This window comes from Fusarium tjaetaba (genome assembly GCF_013396195.1).
Source record: "Fusarium tjaetaba strain NRRL 66243 chromosome Unknown NRRL66243_c0000422, whole genome shotgun sequence".
Taxonomy (NCBI): domain Eukaryota; kingdom Fungi; phylum Ascomycota; class Sordariomycetes; order Hypocreales; family Nectriaceae; genus Fusarium; species Fusarium tjaetaba.
Genome location: NW_023501618.1, coordinates 1 through 14,941, shown reverse-complemented (window position 1 = coordinate 14,941; position 14,941 = coordinate 1). Strand labels below are relative to the sequence as shown.

General features: G+C 48.7%; 6 protein-coding genes across 6 annotated transcripts; 2 read left to right on the top strand and 4 right to left on the bottom strand.

Moving 5' to 3' along the window:
- Positions 1-649: 649 nt before the first annotated feature.
- Positions 650-1,937, bottom strand: FTJAE_13471 (sphingolipid long chain base-responsive PIL1; the record flags this gene model as incomplete). The annotated part of the gene is made up of 5 exons (XM_037346618.1): positions 650-1,275; positions 1,328-1,511; positions 1,562-1,695; positions 1,760-1,817; positions 1,881-1,937. The coding sequence occupies 5 exons, from the start codon at positions 1,935-1,937 to the stop codon at positions 650-652; spliced, it is 1,059 nt and encodes a 352-aa protein (XP_037199507.1).
- A 2,174-nt stretch (positions 1,938-4,111) lies between these two features.
- Positions 4,112-7,592, top strand: FTJAE_13470 (polycomb group MEDEA; the record flags this gene model as incomplete). Its single annotated transcript, XM_037346617.1, has 2 exons — positions 4,112-4,795; positions 4,848-7,592. 2 exons carry the CDS (start codon positions 4,112-4,114, stop codon positions 7,590-7,592), a joined length of 3,429 nt encoding a protein of 1,142 aa, XP_037199506.1.
- An 897-nt stretch (positions 7,593-8,489) lies between these two features.
- Positions 8,490-9,317, top strand: FTJAE_13469 (endoplasmic reticulum transmembrane; the record flags this gene model as incomplete). Its single annotated transcript, XM_037346615.1, has 4 exons — positions 8,490-8,510; positions 8,585-8,670; positions 8,725-8,880; positions 8,939-9,317. The coding sequence occupies 4 exons, from the start codon at positions 8,490-8,492 to the stop codon at positions 9,315-9,317; spliced, it is 642 nt and encodes a 213-aa protein (XP_037199505.1).
- A 454-nt stretch (positions 9,318-9,771) lies between these two features.
- FTJAE_13468 (DUF1479 domain protein) lies at positions 9,772-11,208 on the bottom strand (the record flags this gene model as incomplete). The annotated part of the gene is made up of 1 exon (XM_037346614.1): positions 9,772-11,208. One exon carries the CDS (start codon positions 11,206-11,208, stop codon positions 9,772-9,774), a length of 1,437 nt encoding a protein of 478 aa, XP_037199504.1.
- A 626-nt stretch (positions 11,209-11,834) lies between these two features.
- FTJAE_13467 (uncharacterized protein) lies at positions 11,835-12,791 on the bottom strand (the record flags this gene model as incomplete). Its single annotated transcript, XM_037346613.1, has 3 exons — positions 11,835-12,390; positions 12,477-12,609; positions 12,680-12,791. The coding sequence occupies 3 exons, from the start codon at positions 12,789-12,791 to the stop codon at positions 11,835-11,837; spliced, it is 801 nt and encodes a 266-aa protein (XP_037199503.1).
- Positions 12,792-13,388: 597 nt separating this feature from the next.
- On the bottom strand, positions 13,389-14,883 carry FTJAE_13466 (6-hydroxy-D-nicotine oxidase; the record flags this gene model as incomplete). Its single annotated transcript, XM_037346612.1, has 2 exons — positions 13,389-14,711; positions 14,761-14,883. The coding sequence occupies 2 exons, from the start codon at positions 14,881-14,883 to the stop codon at positions 13,389-13,391; spliced, it is 1,446 nt and encodes a 481-aa protein (XP_037199502.1).
- Positions 14,884-14,941: the final 58 nt, after the last annotated feature.

The window sequence follows — 14,941 nt, the reverse complement described above, 5'->3', positions numbered from 1 at the left end:
GTATGATATAGGATATCCTAGGTTAGCTTAGACTATGATTTAATTTCTTAGACTTCTTTCCTAAATAGCTAAGAGCTTTTATTTAAGTTTATAAGCTTCTTTTAGTGTTGTGGCCCCTTTAATATAGGCTTAGAGTATTAAACGGTTTATACTATAAGCTACTATAGCTTTATTTATAGAAACCCCTTTTAAAACTATCTAAAGAGTGGTATATATGTCTTTTTTAGTAAATTTTATTATTCTAAATTAATTAATACTATTTATAAGTCTGTATAATTAAAATTGATGGAGTTATGAATTAATTAAGATATTATAAATTGGGTGGTTGGGTTGAAAAGCGGGTGGCCGGTTTCTGGGGGTGGCCGGTTTCCCTGTATCCGACGTTATGTCAAGCTCTGGTGATTCTGTGGGGAGCGGATACAGAGATAACATTAATGAATTAATAGTACAACAAGGCTACCGCAAAAGAAAGTTATCGTACCCATTCAGCCTTTTGCAACCCGCCCAGCCTAAAGCTACCCAGAACGCCTTGTACAACCAAGATTGCGTTCCCATCATTACTACCGAACGCGAGGAAAGCGAGACACACGCTCGTCCTCCTTCACATAGCCTGATTTCAGTACTTTGCCACTTCGATCATGAGCACGTTCTATGCGGCAACAGCTTCCTGTGTGCGCCCACGAGACTCGCCGTTCAGGCCGCCATCGCTGTCCAGAATGGAGCCTCGGGCATCCTCCTCTTCCTCTTCCTCATCGCTGTCGAGATCACGATCCCGAGCAGTCCAGGAACTACCGTCGTTCAAGGGCACATCTTGACCGGAGAGGTCGTGGCCCTCACCTCGGTTGCGGATGTTGTTACGACGTCGCTGAGACAGAGTGCGGGCACGGGTAGAGAGTTTGGAAGAAACGACAGCGTTGGAAGTAACCCAGTTCGTCAGGGCGTCTTCGCAGTCTTGAATAATGGCCTTACTAGCTTCATAACCATCGTAGGCCTGACGGGTCTCGCCGGGAGTGACCGGGGTGTCATCGATAAGCTCGAGGAGGTGCTTTCCATAGCCTGCAATAATGGCAACCTTCTCACAATGCTCACGGAGAGCATCGAATTGGTAGGTATAGGCTGCCTTCACCTTCTCTCGAGTGATGTTGGAAAGCTGAGCCTCAGCAACAAGAGACTCGGCCTCCGCTCGGACAAGTTCCTGTTCGAGGACGACAATCTTGGGAGAGTTGGGCTCCTTGTACTTGAGTTGGGCGATCTGATCAGTGATCTTCTGTTTACCTAAGGTGGGGTTAGTAGACAATACGTTGTCTAGGTGGTGAGTGGTACTTACGGTCACGGCTTGGCTGAACTGAAGCTTCAATGTTGCGGATACTCTTCATAGTGACCCTGTACTGGTCGTAACGGTCGACATATTGGTCCTCAAGCTCGCCGATCTCGTAAAGAAGGACACCGAGCTTGTCGGTAACGTCGGAAACATCTTCATCACCAGCCTCTCCCCAAATGGATAGTTGTTGCTGCCAAGTTAGTTTGAATGGCTCATGAGATTGGGGTATTTGGAACATACAGCAACTTCCATTCGCTCGCGGGCAACGGTCTCTAAGCTTCGCATCACATTTTTCTCCATCTTGACCAGCTGGGACAGTTTCTTGGCCAAGTCCGGGCCAAAGGCACCGCCAGCATTGCGACGAAGGGCATGTCCTGCACGGAAGATATTGTTAGCTCTGTTGGAATTGACAGTTGAAGTGGCGTGATGCTAGCTTACCGAAGCTGCTCTTGAAGAGGCGGCCGGATTTTGTCGACGACGGAGGTGGCGGGGGGTTCTGCTCAAGGTCAGTTTTGCTGTCGCACTGAGTTGTGGCGTCATAAGCTTGAATTAAACGCACCTGGAGCTGAGAGGCAGTAGGCGCCCGAGTCTGGCGCATGGAATAGGTGCGATGCATGATGAATGCTGTTGTTTATGAATGCGACGACGAGCGGTGGAGTTGAGTATGGATGACAAGAAAAGGGTCCAGCAAGGACAGGCAGGGAATAAATAATATCAGGTGGGGATTAACGTGGGTAGCAGACGGAGACGGAGATCACAGCTGCAGAGCTGAGAATCAAGCAAGGATAAGATGTCGGAGAAAACACGAAGGAGAAGATCGTGGCCGGGCTGCTGGGAACGTTATATGATGGAGGCCAGAAACAGGGCTTGGGCTCTGGTGGTGTTTGTTGCTGCGGAGAACCAAGATCGTCACCTTTTTCGATGCGGGAGCTGAGAGCGACGTCATCAAGACTCCACTTGGACAAGAACGACTGAGTGAGGTCTTCGATACAGACGGGCGCTAGCATTTAGTGTATGTATACACCGCAGCCCCTGGTGATCGCAGCATTACTCGAGGTACTGCTACTTACGTCAAGCCTGTCTCAGGTCTACGTCTTGCATTCTACCGGCCTCCGCCAAGGATCCTCACCTGTGCATCCGGAGAGAGAGACCCCCCAGGCCCCCCAAGAACTGGACTGCCCATCCCGGATGCGGTTCACAACCACCAAGCTTCGGTCGAATCCAGCGCAACGCTAGTGAGTGTCTAAGATGAAATATGACGATATCGAGGCACAAGTTTGGGGTCTTTGGGAGGTCAGTGGGTGGGTGAACGGGCTCTAAAACTGAGCGATCCTCCGGCAGTCTCCAGCCCGAAAGATAAAGGAGACAAGGGATAATTGAGGCAGCCTAGAAATCGAATCACCGCGAGGGCCTTTTTCACATGTTGTGGTTGGGTTAGTTCCGATATTGTTGATGTCAGTCGTTTTGTGAAACAGGGTCTTTCCGAAGTTGACAGCAATTTCTCGAAGCAGTATGGACTGAGCTGACGAGGCTGCTAGGCTGCGCAGTGTAAATGATTCCAAGTCCGATATTTGTATTAGAGTGAATAGGACACAAAGAGATTGGATGTCCTTGGTTATCAAAAGTTCAAAAAGTCCCGGCATATATGTTGTTAAACTACCGGAGCAATGGAAGACAATAATTTCTATCTTAATTAAGCCGACTTTTGCTCGTTTTTTTAACTAGTGACCAGTTCGATCGCAGTTGAAAAGCATCCGGCCATTCCGATAAATCACAAACCTGACTATAGTGATCCTCACGTGAGGCAGCCTGTCACTTCCAAGATATATCAAAATTCTTTGGAAAGGAGAAAACTAAAAAATATGCCTGTAAGATCAAATTACTTATGTATACAGACAGTTTGATTTTGTATGATGTTATCTATGACCCTTTTCAGCTTGGATGTTCCACGATAGCTATGGCTAGAGCACAGTATATCTAGCATTTATCATGGACCATGGATGCTTGAGTAGCCTCGATGCATTATCAGCGACTATATTAGAGGGATACTTATCAAACTCATATGTGAGCAGGATGGAATCTATAATCACCACAAAACAGTGCCATGACGCTTTTATAGAGGGAACAGATATGCATGCATGATGTTAATTCGCCCTCCACCTTACCTTTAAGCCTACCTAGAGTGGAGGTAATGACCAGTCCAGCCACGCTAAGCCGGATTAATGAACGCGACCCCCTGTCAATATCCCCTGTAGACTCCTCAACGCGTGCAATTGACACTCATTCACCCATTCAACTAATTATTCATCTCTGTCTTGGTTTGAGTTTCGAGAGACAACAAACCGACAATCGATGGCACTCGTATCTTTTGTACAAATCCGTCGTACATGATACCGTTATCTTACTCTCTGGTATTCAGTTTCTTTGGTTTCTTCGGCCTATTCTGCGCCATTCGCTCCTATTTTCTGCCGAATTTGCACCTTTAATCTGTCCACACGCGTCTCTGACTGGGTCGACAAACCCGTGTCTCCTTCTCACCTCTCATTTACTATCTACAAAGGTGCTCTCCACAGCAACATCAGCACGAATTGCAGCCCTTACCTATCTTCCTTTCTCTTCCCCCTTTTTTTGGTGTCCATCAGCGACTCCTCTTGTGCAGGATGGTAGCAGTCGCTGGCTACCTATAGAGAGGGGCAATTCTGGTAAAAACCTTTGGCAGTTCGCCTTCCTTACCAATACAGGCGGATGTACCTTGCCTTAGAGTTTGAGGCAAAGTCACCAGCCGCAACCATGGCCTCTCATCATCTCGTCGCCATCGTTGCAGGAAAACCTGACACCATCGACTTGACAGGAGACAGTGATTCAGACTACGAACCACATTCTCTGGGACCAGTGAATCGCAACAACACTACCACAGCGCGCTTCACACCCAATTTTTCTATCTCAAGTGAGCGCCCATCATCAACAAACGCCCCCGTCAGCCCGCCCAGGTTGAATAGATCTACGAGCTCTATCGCCGCCAGCCAGGATAAACAGCCCTCCGCTTCTGCTGAACCGCCACGCCCAGCATCTTCAGTACTCAAACTGAGCCAGAAGGTGACCACGATAACGGCTAATTCTGATGACGCCCAAAGCATGGCAAAGCTGTCTAGTGTTACAGCCTCCAACTTGGCATCCCGTCAGGTGACGCCCACGCCTGAAAAAGACGGTTCAAAATCAGCGCAACAGAGCAAACCGGCATCTCCTAAATATCAAACGCCTAAAAAGCAGGAATGGGATGTCGCTGCTGTTGTCGAGAAGCTCACACAGTTTCGCCAAGATATCAAGGATGGACACAGTCGCATGACCTCTTATATCATTGAGTCTACCAAGCCTAATGAACGTCGTGTCATGACAGGCAAAAACCTCTTCGCCGGACTTATTAATAAGCCTGTCGCGTCCAAGAAGGGAGAAACGATGAGAATCAAATCCAAAGTACTTTGGGTCCCAAACGAGTCCGGGAGAATTCTGCTAATGTTCTAAACAGGAACACACGAAGCTTAAGAACAACAAACGTGAGGATCACTACAGCATCGTACGCATCCAGACAGATGAAGAGCGTGTCCCAAGATACCGCTTTCATCACGTGGAAATCAAAAAGAATATTCTTACACCCAACACAATGCTAACCTTTGTACCCCACTTGAGGGATCTTGAGACCTCAGAGGAGTACAAATACAATGTTTGGTTGCAAGAATTGGAGGATATTGATCGCAAATCTGGTTTTAAGCCCATGAGTCGCGAGGAGAAAGTGCGCATAGCAGTGCGGTCCGAATTTGCATCGACTGTCTTGTTATATCTAGGCACTTGGCTCGACAAGCTCTCAATACCTGGCTGTAGCAGATCAGCTCTCATTCGCTTCATGGCAAGTCGAGAACCTGACGACGCGATCACGCCCCGACAAAAATCAGACATTCTCAACTCACATCGCCCTGCCGAGTCCACCACACCACCCGAGGCAAACAAAGCCGCCCACATGTTCACGGAAGCATTCCGCCGTGTCTTTCATCAGGGCCAGCCCCCGACCAAGCAGATTGAGCTCCGCGATGTCTTGCTTTTGGATGAGTCGGTCGACAGCATCATGGAAACCAAGCCCACAGCCAAGGATGGCTCCAGCACACAGCACGAAAACGAGCATGATGCTGTCGAGTATTGGCTGGGAACTTATTCAATTCTTGGTTGCCTTATCTGCTTCAGTCATTCATGTGAGCACGGCGAATACGATGCCCAGAATTGCAAGCGCACCCTTTCGATTCTTCCCCGTCTTTCGGATACTCTTAAGCGGCGACGTCGCCTCCCCTACAGTGCAGGTGATGCGGTTAATGGCAATGGCCCCTTGTCCCCGCTCTGCAAACGTAACTGCTATCGAAGCTCGCCTCGGCCTGTTGCTGCCTCAACGCAGAGGCCCTGGGATGAAGAGGATCATTTTATCCTACGATCTACGGTTGCGACCGCCGACCGCAGCAAGGTTACGAAAGATCCCTTCTGCTTGGTTGCCCAGCTCCTTGACCGGGATTGCAGCGACGTATTTAATGAATTTCAAAAGCTGAATGTGTCCATGTCTCCAGTAGAGCCAGCTAACAGAGCTCAAATTCGGACCGTCAGCTGGTATGATCGTTTCAAAAAGACGCTCATCGGCGACTGGGAATCTCACACTAAAACCCACGAACATCAAAAACGCGAACTCTCCGAACCTTGTAATCATGAAGGGCCTTGTACCTCCGAAAGCTGTATTTGCGTTCAGCATGGTGTCCTATGCGAGAAATTCTGCGGCTGTACCGTGGAAAACTGCGCCTACAAATTCACAGGCTGTGCCTGCCACTCACAAGGCAAAACCTGCCTCTCAAAAGGAAAGGAAAGGCCATGTATTTGTGTGCAGCTGAACCGCGAATGCGATCCAGATGTTTGTGGTCGATGTGGGGTGGTTGAGAGAGCCGATCCTGAGAACGCTGATGATGAAGTTCTTCATTCTACCGGCTGTCAAAACTGCTCGCTGCAGCGGGGCCAGGCGAAGAGCCTCGCTCTGGGGGAGAGTCAACTTGAGGGAGTCGGGTATGGGTTATTCACTATCGAAGATATTTCACAGGACGATTTCATCATCGAATATGTAGGTGAACTGATCACACACGACGAAGGAGTGCGACGAGAAGCCAGACGTGGCGACGTGTTCGACGAAGAATCAAACATTTCGTACGTCTTTACTCTGTTAGACAACGAAGGTATTTGGGTCGACGCTGCGACCTATGGTAATTTGAGTCGCTACATCAACCACGCATCAGAGAGCGATAAGCGCGGATGCAATATCACCCCACGAATCCTCTACGTCAATGGCGAATACCGCATCAAGTTTACAGCCATGCGTGATATCAAAGCCGGAGAGGAATTGTTCTTCAATTATGGCGAAAACTTCCCCAACCTGACAAAGAAGCTACTCGACCATAAGGTGGGAGGGAAGTCTGACCAGGGTAAAAAACGATCGCGGCGGCCCAACGGAGAAGGGGTCGCAAGGAAGAATCCAAAGACGGATAAGAAGAAGCCCGGAAAGGGAAAGAAACGTGCTCAAGCAGTTCTCGATGAAGACGATATGCTGGTGGATACGCTTGGTTTCGCTCCAAAGCCTTTACGTAAGCGTAAGAAGGGCCCATTCGAGGAAGACTCAGAAGAAGAAGAGTATCACCCGACTGGCACCGATGCCTCTATCATGGAAACACCTTCAGATGGAGATTCGGATTTTGGAAATTCAGCAGCAAGACTACGAAAACGAGCGCGACAAGATGGCAAGGGAGGAGCGTCGAGCCATAATGGCAAACCACGAGGAGACCTAAAAACACGCGGCAAAAGAGGAGGCGCCAGACCAGGAAGTGGTCGGCCGAGGAAGTATCCACGAAAGCTGACTTCAGCTCCGATGATGGAGCACCCTTCAGCTTCGGAATCGCAAGATCGAGAGGACCCAGAAGAACGCCAGATCGTGGCTGCAGATACCATCGTGCCTACTGCACTGCAACGGCCACAGCCAATGGAAATCAACGACAGCATGGAATATATCACTTTTTCAGAGGAACGCACTGAAGAATCCAGGCTGCTCCAGAGCCAACTAGAGGAGGACAATGATGACGACGACGACGAGGACCAAGACGTGGTTGTACGGTCGCGCGTGGATCGAGGTGTTAGAAACCGGCGCCCAACAGCCAAATTAAGAGATGACGGAGACTGGTTAGGCGGGAGTCAATAATATAGAGAGGGCTTCCTAGGTGGTTTGGCTTCATTGTAAGATAATGGGGACATCACAAATATACAGTCTTGCACAAACTAGGATGGAAATTTCTGGGTTTGGTTGAAAGGCTTGGTATTAGTTGGAAGACAGTTGTTGCAGTAGAGTAGTATTACAGAATATATGAGTCTCAAGGACGCAATCGGCTTTGGTGTTTCACGTTATGGGTGTAAAAGGTATACCGAATGGATGCTCCTAATTGACTCGGTACCTTACGTACAATGTTTCGACTATTCAAGACAGAATGCTTTGATATCATCTTTATGAAAGAACATCCACCTCTATCAATAGTTATGTCTTCATAATTCATTAAATAGATCTGCACTAGTGCCCTTTTTGTGTGTGCAGATGTAAGCCACGAAGGGGAGAAAAGAAAACTGAGGACCTTGACCCTAAGCGATGAAAATACTTAGGCAAGCCTAGCCTAAACTTATGGGACTCTTTGCTAAGTTTATTTTGACCCCTCTCTCAAGGCATCCATAATGCTTTCTTGCTCCCTGGGGGGCCACTTAGGCCACTAAATCCTTCAGCTTCGGTGACGATGCCCCACATCCCACCATTAGCGTCCAGTAGGCTCCAGCCACAAGCGATGACGTTGTCGATTCAAAAGCGGGAAGGAACAACAGGTGCACGACAGCTTTCCCAGCTCTGCCAGGTTCAGGTCCAAACTGACCACCTTTGTCATTGTTTCTCTTTTCACTTTACATACAAATACGAAGACCATCGCAACCGAATCTTTTCCTCCCTTTCTCATAACACAACAACGCTCCACGACTGAATCTCTCTTCACACTCTCTTTTGAGCTTCTCAATCTTCCTATATCTCACTTTTTGTTCACCCCTCGTCACCGCCGTCACAATGACGCTCTACTATACTCTCGTACGTTGCTTGTACCTTTGCCAAGAGATTCAATCACCTAGGTAGCCAATGGAGTTTCTAACTGATTCAATTAGGTCTTCATGCTTCTCGTCTTCGAGATGGCGCTTTTCATGCTCCTGATCGTTCCCATGCCATTTAACGTTAAGCGCAAGATCTTCACGTGCGTCAAACACGAGGTTTAGGCGTCTTTACCAGCGGCTAACAAGACATACAGCTTCATCTCCGAGAATCCGGTTGTCGCAAAGATTCAATACTGGATGAAGATCACCTTTGTCTTTATCCTAATTCTCTTTATCGATAGTGTCAACCGTGTCTACCGCGTCCAGCTCGAGCTCGCCGCCGCCTCCGAACAGTCCAAGCAGGGAGGAGGGTATGTTACCCCAAGCAATCATGACATAGCAATTGGGCACGTCACTAACCGATTGCAGTGCCGCCGTCATGGGCCACGAGCGCCTCGAAGTCCAAGCCCGCAAGTTCTACTCCCAGCGCAACATGTACCTCTGCGGCTTCACCCTCTTCCTTTCGCTCATCCTTAACCGCACCTACGTTATGATCCTCGAGGTGATGCGTCTGGAGGACAAGGTCCGCGCTTACGAGGGTACTAAGAGCAATACCAAGGAGGCTGAGAAGCTTGCCGTTGCCGGCAAGCCCGGCGAGCTTGCCCGTCTCCGAAAGGAGCTTGAGCAGAAAGATCAGGACCTCAAGACCCTGAAGAAGCAGAGCGAGCAGCTCCACAAGAGCTACGATGAGCTTAGCGACAAGTACGCTGCTACCCAACAAACTGGCGAATCCAGAAAGGGCATCTAAGGCGCGTATGTTTCATGTCGCTCCAAAGGAAAAAGAGACCGCCCACCCAGGGATATCGGCACCTGATCTATTGTTGACCTGCCTGGGCGGAAGAGAAGAGACTCGGTCTGAGCCTGTCAGGGCATATACAACAGCAACAGACCTGGAGGCAAATGAAGTGCAAGATGTAAAATAGCGTTATAACGGTTACTGGGCTAAGCACCGGCGCAAAGCTGGCGATCGGACGCGGACAGGACGATCGACCATTTGAGATTGTATTAGGAATTTCTTTATGTATAGAATCGTGATGTTGGATGCTGGATGATGGATGCCTAGGTGTAGGGGTTATCACCAAGGTCTCGCATGCAAATTGCTATATCACTATTCAAACACCATGCCGTTCTCGATTCCATGCGATGTGTCCGACCAAATAACTTACAAATTCGCACTGTTCTTCCTTATTCGGACAACTATATCAGTAGGCCCCATCATACTTTTCTGGAAATAATACACCATTTGCCATTTCCAATACTGCGTACTCAAGGTCATCTTGAGCTTCATCCTCATCCCAGGGCAATAACCCCATTGCACGCATGCCATCTAAACCGCCTGCCTCACCAACCTCTCTAATGACCTCCTCTCCTCCGACATTGACATCGCCCGTAGGGGCTCCGGTAAAGTCGGGGCCAGCCTCCCCATGCAGAAAACCCTTGCGTTGATGAGCAAGATATAGGGCATTTGTCTGAGTTAATGGACAGGCTGGAAGATAAATGATTGTTGTAGGAGGGATGTCTGGGCGACGGAGACGATCAAGGGCGTAGACGGTATCGCAGTGCCAGACAAGGTAATCACCAGGGTCAAGTTTTGGTATGGGGATCATGCTCCGATGAAGCTGTAGATGAGGATGTAATGCATCATTGAGCTCCTGTGGGTAAGACGGCAACGCACCTTGAATCACAGAGGACGGCGGCTCTTCAAGGATCCAGTTCCCTGGCGTAAGAAAGTCTGGGCTTGCCGGTGAGGATTCTTTAGGCACAAAAAAGGGCCGCAGAAGAAGATATGCAGTTGTGAGTCGAATCATGGGACACAAGAGAAGGGTGCCATGGCCAAAAGGAACTTCACTCAAAGCTACCCAGCCCTGAAACATGCGAAAGACGCTGCAAGAGCCGTCACCATTGTATAAATCGCTTGTCACTTTCAGTCGAGTGCTGCTTTCCCATGGATCCCAATCCTCCCAACGACCATCCCAAATGGGTTGATAGGTCGCTGCTGAACCATAGCCATCCGGCTCCCAACGCTCCACGCTTCCTCCGTCAACATATACACTGAGGGAACATGTCTCATCCTCAGGTCTCCTGACCCTCATGCGGTCGGCATAGCTGATGGGGAAATTGGGGCTCACAAGCGCTTCCGGCTCAGACGAGTGCCATAAATTCATTAGGAAACGTTGAGAATAGAGAACGTTCGGATGGGCTCGAGATTTGATCTGCCCAGGAGACCAGTAAACCCCGTAAAGATGCGGATCGTGGGTAGGCAATCGTTGCGCCTGAAGGTCTCCTAAGTGAGCGTCGGTATCTGCCTTCCATTCCGCAGCCAGATCATGAGGAACTACGTTCCGAATAACAGCGACACCTCGCCCCTTGAGTCTTGAAGAAAAGTCATTTGCCACTGAAGAGTCTTTGAGATCGTTAAAATCAATAGATGGGTAGATATCCGAACCGGCTTTGGCGATGATGTCGATTTCAGTGTTCAACTTGACAAGCAGTCTGATCCAGGAACTCCTGATCTGAGATTCTTTACCCTCGACCAAATCTCTCTTGATTCGGGCAAAGCGATTAGGGAGAGGTATGGGCTCAGTAATCTGAGCAAACATGCTACTTGATGGGCCATGCCGGTGACCTTTTGGAGCCATGGTGAGATCTTTTGAGAAGTTGATTGTAGGTAGTGGAAATAAAAGATAACGTTGAGCTATCCTAAACCACCCGCACCAGCTGAATCACAGATTGGCAATCGAGGGACACTACTGGAACGGCAAAGGTGAGAGCTCAAGCATCTTCTCCGAGGAAGGGAAACCTGACATTCTGGGTGCCAGTGCGGAGTATGGTTGTTTTATAACCACGTTTACATGGTCCGCAAACGTGTCTGAACGCTGCGCGTGACTGTCCACGGCCTCTTTGAGCGTTAAGTCATTGATTTCATCGTGAGGAATTGTCGTCATGCGGAATTTCTTCGGTTGGGAGCTTGGTATTCTTCGGATACACACGCTATACGGGCCGGATACCCGGTCCTCTGAGGCTGTCGTTTTGACTGCTTATTAGGGTGAGTTGCGGTGTGTTATCAAAACGATTAGGTGTAAGGTATAACCGTTTGGTCTTACAGCTTGGTATCATGGACCTAGCGTGCATACGGGTTGAAATGGTGGTATTGAATTGAGCATCATTCTTTGCACTTTTGCAAAGAATGCGTGCAGAATAATTTTGTAGTTTTGTCGCTGTGACTCGAGTCGTTTTGTTTTCCCTTGCGACTGAAGCTGAAGCACTAGATTTTGACACGTTTGGATCGACGAAGTGGCGGTTGTTCATGGGTTGCACCCTCTACTATTTCGGCATTTGAATTAACCTTTCTCTTCTTTTCCTTCTTCGCTGCCACGGGCGCTGTGATGTGTCTGGCCTCTTTCGGTGGTGCCACATTATGGGATTGATCCGGCTGAGCCGGTTGCTTCATCAAGACATAGGCCACTTTCTCCACGTCACTCGCTTGCACGTCGAGTCTGTTCCGTAGATCGTCGACTTTGGAGCACAGCATACGGTACTCTTTGGCGTTATACTTGATAGGGCTCTGCTTCCCATTGCAGCATAGCCACCAGAAAGCCTCGTCGGCAAAGAAGATGACCCGTGTCGGATCATGAACAGCCAAAAGCAAGGATGCAGTTGCAGGGCCAATACCTCGAAGCTTTGTTAATACACCCAAGGCGGCTTCTATGTCGGCATCCTTTTCGTAAGCGTTGACAGCTTGCTTCACAATTTCCTGAGCATCGTTTGCATCATTAGATGAGACCAGATTCATGAGTGTTGGCCTGAACTTCCCATGGCGTCTGATCTGTATTAGTAAATGGCTTCAGCTTTGACCTCAGGCATCTCGATGTACGATTCTGGCACATGTGGGTAGACCTGGACTCACAACTTCCACTCTACGAGGTTCTTGATGTCGTCTAGCTTCATTGGTCGACTTTCCGCGCTAGAATTGAAGGCATCCAATGCATCGTTGTATCGATAATTGTCCAGTTCTTGCAGCGTTCTCTGGCCACCTTTGGCTATTGGTTGATATTGATTAGCCGATATTCGTATGAAGTGGCATCCTTGATATCTTTTCCGCTCACTTACCACCCTTTCCATCTGACACTCTTTTGATAAGAGCCGGGTATTGCTTGAGAACTCGCTTGAACTCTTCAAGGCTGATCTTGTTGGTAGAGGTAATGCTCAAAGCGGATGCCATAGTGCTGATATAATTTGACACAGTGGAAAGATGTCCTTTTATAAGAGAGGACAGAGCGAGAGACTTGAAAAAGCCTTGTTTCGCGATTGCGACTTTCAATGATAGGCTAAGGTAGGAGAGTCGAGTGTTACGAGAGACGAGCATAGAGATTGAGGAGAAGATGCTAAGCCGAAGTGTCTTGGAGAGACGCGACGCGATGGAACTAGGCTGATCAATTCGCACGGTGCACGATCATGTCCAGGGGAGGAAAGAAACCTTAAGACCTTAATCCTAAATGATGAAAAGACGCAGATGAATAGATTGGTATAAACTTAGGAAGTCTTTACGAAGTCTATGATATCTTGAAATTAGCTTATCTTAATATCTTCAAATAAAGTCTAATATTTTCTTATTCTCTAAGGTATGCCTGCTAATATCGATACAAGGGGAGGCAAGGAAACTTAGGCATATCTCTATTTGATTCACCTCCCATCAATTCTACAAAACTACATCATTTTCCAAGCTACCGTTAAATTCATTCCTAAAAAATAGGACTACTTCTGTGGCAAGATGCCTTGGTTGGCTTTATGTAATGATAGATAATACACCTTTGGCCCCTCAGGCAATCCAGTTATTACCCTCAACCTCGCCAACCAGTTTCCACAGCTTGTCAAATACATTGTCTGGATCATACTGCTTCTTCAGCCCCCTCAGCCGCTTCGAGTTTGAACCAAATGCTTCTTCAGCTGAGATAGTCTCAGTACTCACATAGTTCAGATAGTGGCCAATGCCATCTGACAAGGTCTTGTCGTCGTATCCAAGCTCGCGGATCGACTTCTGGAATCCACGATTGAACTGGCGGATTTTGGTATCAAGACTCTCATCCATCCACTTGTAATTGATGCCAACATTGTAGTAGTTCCCTCGTGAGTTGAAGGATGTTGACTCAACTGGGATCGTTCGAATGGCTTTCTGGGGAATGCACTCTATCATGACAACAGAGCCCTCGGTACCCGGCGTGTCCTCGACAAACCCCGTGAATTTATCACGGATTGATTCGGCGGTGGAAAGCTCCATGGGAAGAGTGAAATTGGCGCCACCAAACAGGTATCTACTACCCTTTGCAAAGACCTCATCTGCACCCTGGTTGATCATAGGATATGGCATAGGCCCAACTTGCTTCATCAATGCCTCGAGCTCTAGTATAGGAGCGAAATATTTCTGGCCATCGTCCTCTGGGTTAGGCCCAATCTGTGCCATTTGAACTAGGATAACGAGGGGCCTGGGCGCTTTGGGGTCTGGGCCAGGGGGAGCATAAGTGTAGCCCGTGAGAAAGATTTGCGTGCCGTCGTTTGTCTCTCCCCAGTGGTTGAGAAACTTGATCACTGCAGGCAGAGCCGTGGGAGGGAGGAAAGCCATGCCGCCCCAGATATCACCCTGCGGGAATATCTTGCTGGTGAATTGGGTAACCACGCCAAAGCTGCTGCCAGCGCCTCGCAGAGCCCAAAAGAGATCTGCGTTTTCGGTGGAGGATGCAGTTACGATGCTTCCATCGGCTAGGACGACTTGACACGAAAGCAAGACGTCGATGGCCAGACCGTGGATACCAGACAATATGCCATAGCCGCCATGCAGGATAAGGCCTCCAACGCCAGTATGGCTGACAGTTCCGCCAACCGTGGCTAGACCTTCAGGCCAGAGTGCCTCGTCAATGTCTTTCCATAAGCAACCTCCTCCAAAGGAGACGGTGTTTGCCTCGGTGTCTACCGAGACATCACGCATAAGAGAGAGGTCCAGGACCATGCCCTCGGGTGAGGGAGCGCAGGAAGTTTGCGAGGTACTATGACCACCTCCTTTGACGTTGAATTTGATGCCATTGGATGTTGCAAACTTGACGACCTCACTGGCTTCTTCAACAGTCCTGGGTTGGGCTACAGCGGCCTGTGAATTGATTAGCTGGTAGATGGGGAGCCACGACGGTTTGACGTACAGCAGGCTTTACACAGGTAAGACTCCATCGTTGGAGGCTCTCCTCGAATCCCTCATCTCCAGGAAGTAGAAGACGTCCCTGAACTAGCTTGGTGCTCAACGATGAGAACTTGGTTTGGGTCATATTTGGTTACTGGAAAAGTGAATGTTCTTAATAATGGTATGTGTGTGTGTGTGTGTGT